Below are 14,612 nucleotides of genomic sequence, written 5' to 3' on the forward strand. Positions count from 1 at the left end.
CTCAGAGACACTTATACTATACTAAGGTACTATTCCCCCCCCCCCACCCGAACTTATTTTATAAATAATTTTCTATCCGTTTTCGAACTACATGGCACTATCTTCTGGGCCCTATGCGTATTGACAATTTTTTCAAGCTATCTGGTTGATAGTGCCACGTAGACCGAAAAGGAGTAGAAAATTATATATTAATAAGTTCAGAGGGATAATAGGACCTTAGTATAGTATAAGTGTCTCTGAAATTTTAGGCATAGGTTGGGAGGGTACTTATGCATTTTCCCTAAAATATACAACAAGGTACCAAAAGAATTAAAGAAAGATAAATACATACAAAAGATAAACATTGAACCTGGTGCACCATTACAAAAGCATCTAAAATACAGAAAGAGAACTACATAACACATGTCTTTGTAACAAAATACAAAATATATAGACAGGACATAAAAAAGAAAACTAGAAAGTCGTCGGACGCAAAGAGCTCATCATGATTCAAACAAAAAGGGCCTCGAACAATCAGGTATCAATGAGGATTGCTCGTACTAGGCACAATATTAGAAAATATGATAAAACCAAGGGTAAGTATCAAAATATTGGTACTCAGCAGGAATCATAGGCCAACCGAGCTCAAAAAGATACTATATAGTATAAGAAGCGTGATAGCGCTAACACTGAGTTAAAAGTTACCCTAGAAAGTCATTCTAACAAGAAAAGAGGATGAAGATAATAATAATATCGAAAAACACACTACACACAAGTTTATTAAAAATGGCCATAAAATATGGTATGAGGTAATGCATATGTGGCCAACACATAAAGTAACAAGGCCCGAATTTGCCTTAAAGTTGATGTCCAACGAAAATGAAGGATTTCAAAAAGACCATGTTTTCCATCAATAAATTAATAATACACTCCAACAGAGCTAAAATCCAATAAAAAGCAACATTTTTTGCCTCCAACTCATGCTATTATCAAATATGAATGCATACTAATCAGAAATACATAAACTTGAACACATTTATATCACACACAAACATGGTAAAGCTCCTTCCACAGTACATATGTACTCACCTGGAAATCCTGCCAGTGCAAGTTCACTATCCCAGGACCACAATCTCAATAAAAGAGATAAAGATACAACCATCAAAAGTAAATCATAAGGATACACTAAATAAGAAAAAAACAATGTTTATAATTAAATTTAAACCCCCTAAAGTATTCTAAAGGCTCTATTTTAATAAAGTCAAGGTTAAGATCAACCTACACTTAAGGGTTAAGCCACCAAAACAACTCTAAATTTGTGAAAATAACCAATTCATACATAAGGATCATTTTAAGTATAATTCTACTCGACAACTTTTCCTAACGATCACAAAACCTATAAAACATAGAATCTAACAGAGCTAAGTCTAAGAAAAGTTAATCACTACCTCAAAATGTCACTGCAACACAAACTATAGCTCAGAACCCCCCCCCCCGGTGACATGCTATCAGAAATAGAAATTGACATGCTATCAGAAACAGAAATTACGCATCAAAATGAAAAAAGGATACCCATATGATGTCACAAAATCCAGATAGGAAAATGGGTAAAAAGAATCAACCCTTAGACCTCAACAATGAAACTGAAAACTAACTCCAACATTATGTTCTCCTTGAGGTACCCCCCCCCCCTCCGGCGATGAGAGAACCAACTACCAACCCAAACATAATGCATCCAACAAATTTAAGAAACAAGTCATGATATCAAATGCTACGAAAATGGTTTAAAATAATTAAAGGATCAAATTTCCATAAACTCAATCATTTAACAAAATCTTTTGCAGAATTGAACTCCCTAGAAACTGAAATTGATAGTAAAAAAAATCTTTAAGTATCTGAAATAAAGGGGATGCAACCCCAAGTAAGAAAACAATAAACTAAGTCTAAGAAATGACCAAGTCCGAATAGTTTGACAAATAAATAGAGAAGAACCCATGGCCACTTGGAAGAGTATCTCACCCTTGAATTCAAAGTCATGTGTCTCTCAATTGAGGTCTCGAAGAAGCCGCCTAAATATGCCTTATACTCAATAATTAAGGAGCAAGTGCAGTATCAGTACACAACAAGTAAGATCGTATGATGAGTTCCAAAATATGAATGTAAACAGGTAACTATAGTACATTAATTCAAGCCAACACATATATCAATGGTCACAACATGATGCATGTTCCCAATAAGAAACCTTGAATTAACCTATGCATGAAACATGTCTCACATCATCGATAAATGCACATACTTGGTCCTCTCGTGGAGCACCAAAACACAAACGGTTAGTGTACTAGTGGAGTACCTCGACCAACTAGTGTTATGATTCAGACCATGAGTGGTATATATCCGAGTCAACTGTTAGTATCATGTACCAGTGTGGTACTCAAGCCAACCATCAATCACAATCACAATGAACAACCAATTTGAAATCATAAGTAGACAAGTAGGCTCATTGCATGAGATTACCACACAATATCATTTCACATTAACCTTCCAGATTCCCTCACATGCTTGCACATAATACTACACAGCAGTTAACATTCTCACATTACATACTTTGGAAAATAATAAATCATTACCTACCTCAAATCAAGCCTAGAAAACTCTAAAGAAGTTGAGCTTACCTTTTTTAAATTTTGTTGTCTTGTTCTTGGTCTAAATAATAATGAAAACGAAATATTCAATCAATAACCGCCTAACAATACCCAGATTATAACCAAATCCTTAACCCCAAGAAAATTCATGATCATTCTACCCCACATTGGTTCTTTCCATCATTAATGCAAGTTTAAAACCCTCCCCCAAGAATAACCCTCTAGATTTTAAGACTTAAGAATCAATTTACAAGTTAAGAGAGTAATTCACATATCTTTGCCGAAGAAAATGGTGAAAAAAACTATAAAAGAATTCCCTGAATTGCCTTCCTTCTCCCCAAGAACAAGGTCCTGAAAATAAGAGGGTTTTGGAAACTTTTCTGCATTAAATCTCGACTTACCCTGCAATACCTCCCCGACCCACTCTAGCAGCATCACCATAGAGGTCCAACCCGCTATAGCGCGTGAAAACTCATCCCTCTATAGAAGCATGATACTCGTTATAACGGCTTGCATGGAATCAGAAAAGTAGAAACCTCCCCAAAAGCCCCTATTTCGCAACACACCTTTTACCATTAATGTTCTTTACGAACCCTTCATGCTAAGTTTGATACCGGAGATTTACTCACCTGAATTCCATTCTAAAAGGCTCTATGGGTTCCTTAATGTATTAGATACTAGAAAACATAAATCAATCTTAGACATATCACACAACATATTCTCGAATTTCTATAGACCTCACTTTGCTCAGATTTCGTCTGAGACTGGCCTAGCCTTGAATTTTTAAGTTTGTACCCAAAAAGCATTTTGACCTTATTTTTTTACCATTGGTCTACCAATAACAACCCAAATGGGTCATCACAACGAATCTCATGCCCCAAAATAGGGGGAAAAGTAGGGAAAATTTTGACCTCAAATGGTCGTAAAAGCTAACTTTCAAGAAAATAGAATTTAAGGAATTTGAGACCAAAAATGACAATAAATTAAAGCACAAATACGATTTAGAAAACAAATGGGGAAGAAACTTACCTTTGAATTAAGGGAAGTGATCAATAATTGAGTAAAAACTCCTCTAACCTGAGCCGAACAATGGAGGACAATCCTTCAGTAATATGGAAATAAAGAGAAAGTGACTTGAAACACCCATTGATTGCAACTCCTACAGACTTTTGTTGCTAGTGTGGAAGAGATGACGCTAGAGCAACAAACTCTGTAGTTGTGGCTTCCTACGAACATCACTTGCTTTTTCTGGTGCAACAGGCATACCGAAGGAGTGAGTGCATCAACAACTTGGAACAAACATCCAAATTTCTGAACGAACCCTTCGGGTTCATTTGGAGTCTTGCCAGTGCAAAGTGAATATACTACCCTACCAAAAATGGTATTTCCAGAAAATGAAACAACCAACAGATGTCGTCTCAATGAAATAATGATCGAAGTCAACACTATGGTAAAAATAGTTTAAAACATGAAACTCAAACATTTATAAATATATTCATTGTTTATATTTTTATATGTCATATGAAAGACACAAAAAATTTATAGATCTTTTCTAATTATATCTTTACATATAACTTGTTAAAACATGTGTTCATGTGAAAAAAATTTATCGCTTGTTGGTGGCTACTGGTTTCTCTTTTTTTTTTTTGGAGAAGTGAAAAGTGAATTTGTGAGGAATCAAAGATTTTCCATCTTTGTTTCAATTTGATTTCTCTATTTTCGGTGAAAACTCTATGGTTCACGTTAATTAATGAAACTACTTCTATCATTATCACTATTTCTAGTTTTGTCACAAAGAATTAACATATTTTTTTGTGCTTCCATAGAAATGAATTAATTCTTTATTAGGAAGTAGTTAATATTTGTTGATTTTCTTTTAATCATCTGCTATTTCATTCTGGCAATCTCTCTATCTCTTTTCTCTCATCTATTGTCCTCTTTCTTTTTCGCCTTATATTCTCTCTCACCACTGAGAAGATCCAACTATCGTTAGCACTGTTGTTTCTAAAAAGTGTGATCAGTACAGATTCGTTCCAGTAAAGACCAGATAGGGCAACTTCCAACCATTTCCGACATCTTTCAACCATTTTTTGCGACCTCCAGCCATATATGGTGACCTCTTTAACAACATATAACAATTCAAGTGACACCCAAATTTAGGTTTCTTGTTGTCTTTAAACCTCGCAGCACTACTAGGTCTATCTCGATCTTGCTCTTTGAAGAATATAAGTGACTCCATATCTTAACCTAACTATATCTTATTCAGAACTTAATTCCACTATCTGTTGTTCAAAGTTTGTGAATTTCATAATCTTCCCTTGATTTCTTTCCATAGTATTGTATAAGTACTGCTAGTGTTTGTATTATCACTGTGTATTAACTAATTCATTGTATTTTTTGCTTGTCATTTAACTTTCTAGAGTTAAAAGTTACCTTAGAAAGTTAAATGGGAAGCAAAAAATACAATGAATTAGTAAATACACTGATAAAACTAACACTAGCAGTACCTATACAATAGCGTGGAGAGAAATCAGGGGAAGATTATGAAATTCACATACTTTGAACAACATATAGTGCAACTAAATTCTAAATAAGATATAGTTAGGATGAGATATAGAGTCACTAATATATTCTTAAAAGAACAAGATTAACAGAAGATCGAGATAGACCTGGTAGTGCCGCTAGGTTGAAGATAGCAAGAAACTTAATTAAATTTGTATGTCGTTTGAATTTCTAGATGTCGTCGAAAGTCCACGGAGGTTGAAAAAATGGTTAGAAGTCATCGAAAATGGATGGATGGAACCCTATCTGTCTTTATTGGAGTCGTCGTATGTTGTTGGATGTCCCTAGAGGTCGCCATAAATGGTTGGAGGTTGCTAGAAACGGCTTAAGTCGCTGGAACTGACTGGAAGTCGTATGTTGTTGGATGTCCCTAGAGGTCGCCATAAATGGTTGGAGGTCGCCATAAATGGTTGGAGGTCGCTAGAAACGGCTTAAGTCGCCGGAAATGACTGGAAGCGCCCTATCTAGTCTTTACTGGACAAATATGAAATGCATATGTACTAACCATACTTTTTGGCAAAATTAGTGCCGACGATAGTTGGATCTTGTCGGTGGTGAGAGGAGAATGTGAAAAAGAAAGAGAACAATACAGAAGAGAAAGAGATCGAGAGATATCCTAAATGAAATAGCAGATGATTAAAAGAAAGTCAACAAATATTAACCACAGTCTAATAAAGAATTAATTCCTTTCTATGGAAGCATAGAAAAAAAATATTAATTCTTTGAGACAAAAGTAGAAATTGTGATAATGATAGAAGTAGTTTCACTAATTAACGTGAACCATAGAGTTTTAACCGAAACTAGAGAAACCAAATTGAAACAAGAATGAAAAATCTTTGATTCCTCACTCATTCACTTCTCACTTCTCCAAAAAAACACGCTTTACATAAAAATAAAGAGAAACATGTAGGCACCAACAAGTGATTAAAAAAAATTCGCATAAACACCTGTTTTAGCAAGATATATATAAAGATATAATTAAAATATATCTACCATTTATTTTGTGTTTCATTGTGAAAGATACTCATAAAACAATTAATTTATTTATAAGACTTATCTATCTCTATTACAGTTTATTAAGAAAAAAATTAAAAGACTTCTAAAATAAAAGTCTTGTTATTTAGCAATAATTAAATAAGATTATATTGAAAGCAATAAGATATAGTTAATTCTACTTATCAAGTCAGGTTATTAAAGCTAGAAAAAAATTGTCAATAATTCACTAAATTAGATGATATATTTTTACACGAATAAGAACATTTTTTAATAACCACTCGAAAATCACAAATAAAGTACATAATTTAATTTGTAACTTTTGAATGCTTTTTTTCATGCTTTTGTTCATGTGTTTAGGTCACGACCCGCAATTAGATCATGATGGTGCCTACTATGAACCCCTAGTAGCCAAGCAAAAACCCAAGATCACTAGCGATAAAAAAAAAAACTAAAAATAACTAACATGGAATAAATAACATAAGAATGGGAACTCCTAGCATAAATATATATAAAATGGTATAAAATATACAACAAGGTACCAAAAGAATTAAAGATAGAAAAATAAGCTTAACACTAGACCCGGTATCACAATTACAAGAACGTCTAAACTACATAAAGGGAGCATACACCAAGTCAACAACAACAACAACATACCCAGTGAAATCCCACTAAGTGGGGTCTGGGGAGGGTAGAGTGTACGCAGACCTTACCACTACCTCATGGAGGTAGAGAGGCTATTTCCGGAGGACCCTCAGCTCAAGTACGACAACCCAAGTAAAAGAAGAGGAAACATTATATAGGACATAGTATCCAATAAGAGAAAAGTGCATAATCAACAAAGGAGACAATAACATCAAGAAAATACTGTGAGAGGTGAAACGCAGTAAACGACAAATGGCTATAGGATCACAGACAAGAACAGCATACACCAAGTCCTTGTAACAAAATACAAAATATATAGACAACACAAAAAGAAAAAAGTAGAAAGTCGTCGGATGCAAAGAGCTCACCATGATCCAAACAAAAAAGGCCTCGAACGATCAGGTATCAATGAGGATGGCTCGTACTAGGCGCAATATCAAAAAAAATGTAAGAGTCAAGTATGAGTCAAAATATTGGTACTCAGTAGGCACCATAGTCCGACCGAACTCAGAAAGATACTATATAGTATAAGAAGCATGATAGCGCTAACACTATGAGTTAAAAGTTACCCTAGAAAGTCATTCTAACAAGAAAAGAGGGTGAAGATAATAATAATATCGAAAAACACACTACACACAAGTCTATTAGAAATTGCCATAAATTATGGGATGAGCTAATGCACATGTGGCCAATGCATAAAGTAAAAAGGCATTTGCCTTGTTTGGCACCTTGTAGTCTCCGAGAGACATTTTGCATACCCGCATTAACTCAACTACAAATGAGATAATACTAAAACCAAAAATTCAATTTGTGGGCCACTGTAGCTTATTATACAATATCAGTAAACATATGCTTCAAAATAAGAAAACCAACAAATTTACGATACAATCTCTCTAAAAGTTGATGTCCAACGAAAATGATGCAAGATTTCAAAAACACCCAAGTTTTCCATCAATTAATTAGTAATATGCTCCTACAAAGCTCAAATCCAATAAAAATCATGGCATAAAAGTTTTAAAAAATGAAAACCAATATTTTTTTTGCCTCCAACTCATGCTATTATCAAACATGAATGCATGCTAATCAGAAATACATAAAGCTTGAACACATTTATATCATGCACAAACATGGTAAAGCTCCTTCCAAAGTACATAAGAAATCCTGGCAGTCAATAAAAGAGAAAAAGATACAACCATCAAAGTAAATCATAAGGATACACCAAATAAGAAAAAAAACAATGTTTATAATTAAATTTAAACCCCCTAGAGTATTCTAAAGGCTCTATTTCAATCAATGTTAAGATCAACCTACACTAAGGGTTAAGCAACCAAAACAACTCTAAATTTTTTAAAATGGACAATTCATACATAAGGATCATTTTAAGCATAATTCTACTAGACAATTTTTCCTAACGATCACAAAACCTGTAATATATAGAATCTAACAAAGCTAAGTCTAAAAAAGGTTAATCGCTACCTCAAATTTCATCGCAACACAAACTATAACTCAGAAGTTTCCCCCTGACATGTTATCAGAAATATAAACTACGCGTCAAAATGAAAAAAAGGATACCCATATGATGTCACAAAATCCAAATTGGAAAATGGGTAAAAAAATCAACCCTTATATCCAAACAATAAAACCGAAAACTAATTCCAACACTATGTTCTCCTTGAGGTACGAACGTTACGATCCTGACCCACCGTGATTGGCACCCACACTAACCCACCGATGGGAGAACCAACTATCAACCCAAACATAACGCATCAAACCAATTTAAGAAACAAGTCCTGATATAAAATGCTACGAAAATGGTTTAAAATAATTAAAGGATCAAATTTCAATAAACTCAATCATTTAACAAAATCTTTTGGAATTTAACAACCTAGAAACTGAAATTCATAGTACAAAAACTCTAAAGTATCTGAAATAAAGGGGATGCAACCCCAGGTAAGAAAATAATAAACTAAAGTCTAAGAAATGTCCAAGTCTGAATAGTTTGACAAATAAATAGAGAAGAACCCATGGTCACTTGGAAGAGTAGCTCACCCTTGAATTCAAAGTCACGAGTCTCTCAATTGAGGTCTCGAACAAGTCGTCTAAATAAGCCTTATACTCAATAAGAAAGGAGCAAGTGCAGTATCAATACACAAACACTGTGTACAGGTAAGATCATACGACGGCGAGTTCCAAACTATGAATGTGAACAGGTAACTATAGTGCATTAATACAAGCCAACACATATCAATGGTCACAACGTGATACAAATTCCCAATCACAAACCTTAAATTAACCAATGCATGAAACATGTCTCACATGATCAAAAAATGCACATACCTGGTCCTCTCATGGAACACCAAAACACAAATTGTTAGTGTACCGGTGCGGTACCTTGACCAACGATTCATACCATGAGTGGTATATATCCAAGCCAACCATTAGTATCATCATCATGTACGAGCGTGGTACTCAAGCCAACTATCAATCACAAACAACAATCAGAATCACAATCACAATGAACAACCAACTTAAAACCGTAAGTAGATAACCAAGTTCATTGCATGAGATTACCACACGATATCATTTCACATTAACCTTCCAATTTCCCCCTCCGCATTGCACATAATACTAAACAACAGTTAACATTCTCACATTACATACTTTGGAAAATAATAAATCAAGCCTTGGGAACTCTAAAGAAGTCGAGCTTACCTTTTTTGAACTGCCTAGTCTTGTTCTTGGTCAAAATAACAATGAAAACGAAATAATCCAGATTGTTACCAAATCCTTAACCCCAAGAAAATTCATGATCATTCTACCCCACATTGGTTCTTTCCATCATTAATGCAAGTTTAAAACCCTCCCCCCAAGAATAACCCTCTAGATTCTAAGACTTAATAATCAATTTACAAGTTAAGGTTGTAATTCACAAACCTTTGCCGAAGAAAGTGGTGAAAAAAGCTGTAAGAGAATTCCCTAAATTGACTTCCCTCTCCCCAAGAATAGTGTAGAAAATAAGAGGGTTTTGGGAACTTCTCTACATTAAATTATGGCTTAATGAAAGGGAACTATTTAACTACCACGAACGGCCAGAGATAGCTTTTGAATCCCAAACAATACTCAAAACCCACAAACCTTTTTTCTTAAAATAGATTTAGTTAGATTATGAGAGTGTTTTCGTCTTTTTCGTCTTGAATATAAATTTTGCGTCTCCCATCCAAAAGAGGCTTCTGTAAAAAGTGAAGGAAAGGGAGGTTTTATAGAAGGAAGATTAGGTCATAATTGGGGGAAATGTGAGTGGAAATTCGAATGGAATTTGAAATTCAAAACCTTGGATAAGGCTGGGATGAGCTGGATTTGTACTAATCTTGTACAGTTCTCAACCGATTGAGAATAGCATCCATTTGATCTTGAGAGAAGGAAGAAGAGGCAACGGGATTGTTCAACGAGTCTCCAACGTCCTTGTACAAATGGATAAGGGAAAGGACAAGCCCGCGTTTCTGGAGCTTGTACTGGTTGTCGACCCCGTGAGGAAGACGACACGAGGGATCGTACTGGTTACTATACGAGGGTGTATGTAGATGTGTATGTATCGATGGATCTGGGAAGAAATGAGCTGCTGTATGAATCGAAATTGCTGGGCTGTTTTTGGGCTGGTTTGGTCTTAAAACCTGGCTGAAAAGAGGGTTTAAAAGATGGGTGAAGAGACTACATTTTGCATTTACAAGATGGCTATATTGATTGCAATTTTGACCAAGTAAACTAAGAATTTAGTCAAATTGAATTAATTAGTGAATCCAGCTAAATATTGAATAAGACAAATTAATATTAATTAATTAATGAATTTCTTAATTTTAAAAACATACATATTAATTTAAAATTATAAAAATGACAAAATTAATTAAAAAATAACTTGAAAATACCTCTCTCTATCTCTCTCTATATATATGATTTAAAATTGTTTGAAATTAAAGAAGCTCAAAGATTAATCTATATTATGGAGGATCAAAATTGAGTGTCAACAACTGTCTCTTTCTTTGGGTAGGGTCGATAAATGAGATCAGGAACAAAGAAAATTGACAATCTAATTTTGACCGACCACATCTTCATCTTTTTGACGGGATTTAGTACAGACATTGGGAAATTATGGTCAGACCCCGGTATCAAGTTTCCTACATATCTTAGCCTATATGAGAATTCAGGTCACTTAAAGTTCATCATGATTCTTGATTTGACGAACGATTATGAAAGAATTCAAAAGTTATCTCGATGTCGAATTATGGAGAGACAGAAAAGCTTAGGAACAAAATGAGGAGAGATTATTGGAATACACCCGAGTTTTCAACATTGAGTCCGCCTACATAGCCTTAAACTTGAGAAATCAAGTTGTTTGTAGTTCATCTCTATCGGTTGAAAAGGAAACTTAGTATGCTACAATAACATTTGGTTCTAGAAGAGTGATAAATAAGTTGAATTGTGAAAAAGGGCTTACAACCTCTTAGCCATGATTGTGGTGCACTTCACACCCATAATTAAGAACTTACACGAACACAATTTTCAAAGCTCTTCATGTATTGTCACCTGAATTAGAAAATTTACTTCCGGTGAAAGTCTAAAATTTCCAGCGGATGCGAAACTAAAATTTTTATACCCTAAGAAATACTCACATGTCTTTTGACAGGGATGTGGTTTGATTGTGACGGAAGTTGCTCCTCAACTCGTGTCTTAAGAGTTCCACGTTGTGTTGCATCCTTGTTGATACATCTAAACCTGTGGTTTGTTTGAGAATGCACTCTCTTGAATGTTCTCGACAAAGACTAAGATAAAATTCATTAGTAGAGATATAACTAAAAGGTAGTAGCATCCCTTACAATACTTTATGGTATCTTCTCGCATGTTTATGTGGATACATCATTATCTTGTTGTTTTGAAGTCATTCTCACTTCGAAAGATGTCATATAGTTATGTTCAATTGTAATGAGGTGGATGCTCGATAATATTCCAATTGTGACGAGGTGGATGTTCGAGAATATTTCAATTGTAACGAGGTGGATGCTAGATGATAATTCAACTTAGTTCAAAGTTTGAACTTAAGATGGTCAAACAAAATAGGTGAATCACATATGGGGTGGATAGCCCAACAAAACTATATTTTTGAGTCCCTTAATAAGACAAGTAAAACACATAATCCACTTATGGGGTGGATGCCTAACAAAACTATATTCCAAGACTCTTAAGCAGACAAGTAAAACACATAATCCACTTATGGGGTGGATGCCCAACAAATTATGAAATATTGAACCTCACATAGTCAAAAAATATGTATACCTATATAGATACATGGCAATCATCTTAATGGAAAAAAAAATAAAAAGCAATTTGATATATATATATATGCTCGTCGTTACTATGACTCTTTCTTTTTTAAAAGATAGAGTTACCAAGGTGAATGACTTAGTTCTTTTATACGGAGATTGAAGTCACTCCCGCCTTTTGACAAACTCAAAAGAACTTGAGTTTGTTGCTAACACATTTGATCGTTGTCACGCCCCAAGGCTAGCCCCTAGACATAACACAGGATCCTAGGGTTACAACACTACTAAAAAAATAGTGAATACCGACCTCCGGAAATACCGACCTAAAACCGACATCCCAACTTAGGTCGGAAAAATCTTGGTCGCTATTCAATACCGACCTCTCGAGGTCAGTTTTTATTTTATGTCGGAAAATTCATATATTATTATTTCCGACTTCCTGAGGTCAGAATTAGAATACCGACATTCGGAGGTCGGTATTTTTTTTTTGTAATGTTGAAATTCTAACCTCCGAAGGTCGGTATTTTTATTTTTGTATGTTTAAAATTCCGACCTCCGGAGGTCGGTATTTTTATTTTTGTATTTTTTAAATTCCGACCTCAGGAGGTCGGTATTTTTATTTTTGTAATGTTGAAATTCCGACCTCAGGAGGTCAGTATTTTTATTTTTGTAATGTTGAAATTCCGACCTCCGGAGGTCGGTATTTTTATTTTTTTAATGTTGAAATTCCGACCTCCGGAGGTCGGTATTTTTATTTTTTTAATGTTGAAATTCCGACCTCCGAAGGTCGGTATTTTTATTTTTTAATTTTTGAAATTCTGACCTCCGGAGGTCAGTTTTCTGCTACAAAACAGGCAGCAAAATGCTGCAATTTTTAGTTGCACAGCTGCATATTTATGCCAAAACAACCCAAAGCCAAATAAACTTCATCCAACCAAAACAACACAATATTTTCAACATATACATTAAAGTATTTCAAAATAAACTTCATCCAACTTCAAAATAAACTAAAATACGATCAAATTAAACAATTCCAAAAATATAGAAGTCTAAAATATCAAATAGATACAACTACTCCTAATCACTCTCACTCTCCTTGTCAGACGTACCATTCTCATCACTCTCACTCTCCTTGTCTGACGTAAGCTGAAATACGAGTTCATTGACAAAGTAGAGTAAGCAAAAAATAATCAATCAATTAAAACATAAATAGATAAATGAAAGATAAAACATAATTAAATCATACTTGTATCCTAATGGCTCGATGACGAGTCTTCGAAAATTGTCTCTATCGCCTGGCTGAGGACCATGTGCATTTGAGTGCTGGGTGGTGGGAGTATTAGGCTTCGACCCATTGAATTCAAGATGAAGATTGGAAAGTCCAATTGATCCACTACTAGTATTCAAAGTATTGCACTGACTAGCACTAGATGATGGTATGGTAGACCCACGACCAAGATGTGAATAGCTTGCAAAGTTTGGTACCCCGAACTAGGTACCACAGTGGGTGTAGATATAGTATAACCAGATTGTGGAGCCACATGAGTAGAGGCATTATGTGACTGTTGTGCCGAGTGAGTAGTTGAAACTGAGGCTCGTTTTAAAATATTAACTTGAGAGGGCTCATCAGATATCACGACCCCAGTGGGCCTTCTCATAGCATTGGCCTTAAATTTCTTTTTTGGATTAGCGGATTTTTTTTATTTACCCTTGTCTTTATCTACCATCTATATCAATTAAATATAAAGATTAAAACAAAGTAGTACAAAATAATGTCACAATGTCGAACAAATATATCAAACAAAGTTATCATAACATAAGGCTTAATCCAAATAGTCTTTTCACAATGTCAAACAAAAGTTAAAACTACTAAAATATAAATTATACTCAAATATGAATAACTAAAAATCCACTAACTAAACATACAAATTGTTATTCATCCTCTTCGGAAGTTTCTTCATCATCTATCCATTCACATGCATCATCTTCGGAAGTTTCCTCCTCATCTATCCATCCATCCTCTTCGAAAGTTTCCTCCTCATCGTCCTCCATATTTGTTGGCATATCTAACTCTTCTCTATTAACTTCTTCTAAAATGTGATCAGGATGCTCCAAATTCATTTCTAACTCAGCATCCACTAACCGACAACATTTATTTTAACTTATTCATACAACTTAACAACTTTTTCACTTTAACTAGTTTAGTTTCGACTTAATTTCAACAACTAAATTCACTAACTAATCCACAACATTTATTTTAACTTATTCAAACAACTTAACAACTTTTTCACTTTAACTAGTTTAGTTTTGACTTAATTCCGACAACTAACTTCACTAACTAACCCACAACATTTATTTTAACCTATTTAAACAACTTAACAACTTTTTCACTTTAACTAGTTTAGTTTTGACTTAATTCCGACAACTAAATTTACTAACCCACAACATTTATTTTAACTTATTCAAACAACTTAAC

General features: G+C 34.4%; 1 protein-coding gene across 1 annotated transcript in view; it reads left to right on the forward strand.

Annotated features, from left to right (window-relative positions):
- The window catches only part of LOC125868691 (uncharacterized), a 17,978-nt gene extending 7,478 nt beyond the window's left edge, over positions 1-10,500 (forward strand). The window contains exon 5 of the mRNA XM_049549283.1: positions 10,301-10,500. Within this exon, the coding sequence (XP_049405240.1) occupies positions 10,301-10,500 (200 nt within the window). The remainder of the gene's footprint in view (positions 1-10,300) is intronic.
- The last annotated feature ends 4,112 nt before the right edge of the window (positions 10,501-14,612 follow it).

The sequence above is a fragment of the Solanum stenotomum genome, chromosome 6 (assembly GCF_019186545.1).
Source record: "Solanum stenotomum isolate F172 chromosome 6, ASM1918654v1, whole genome shotgun sequence".
NCBI classification, from domain to species: domain Eukaryota; kingdom Viridiplantae; phylum Streptophyta; class Magnoliopsida; order Solanales; family Solanaceae; genus Solanum; species Solanum stenotomum.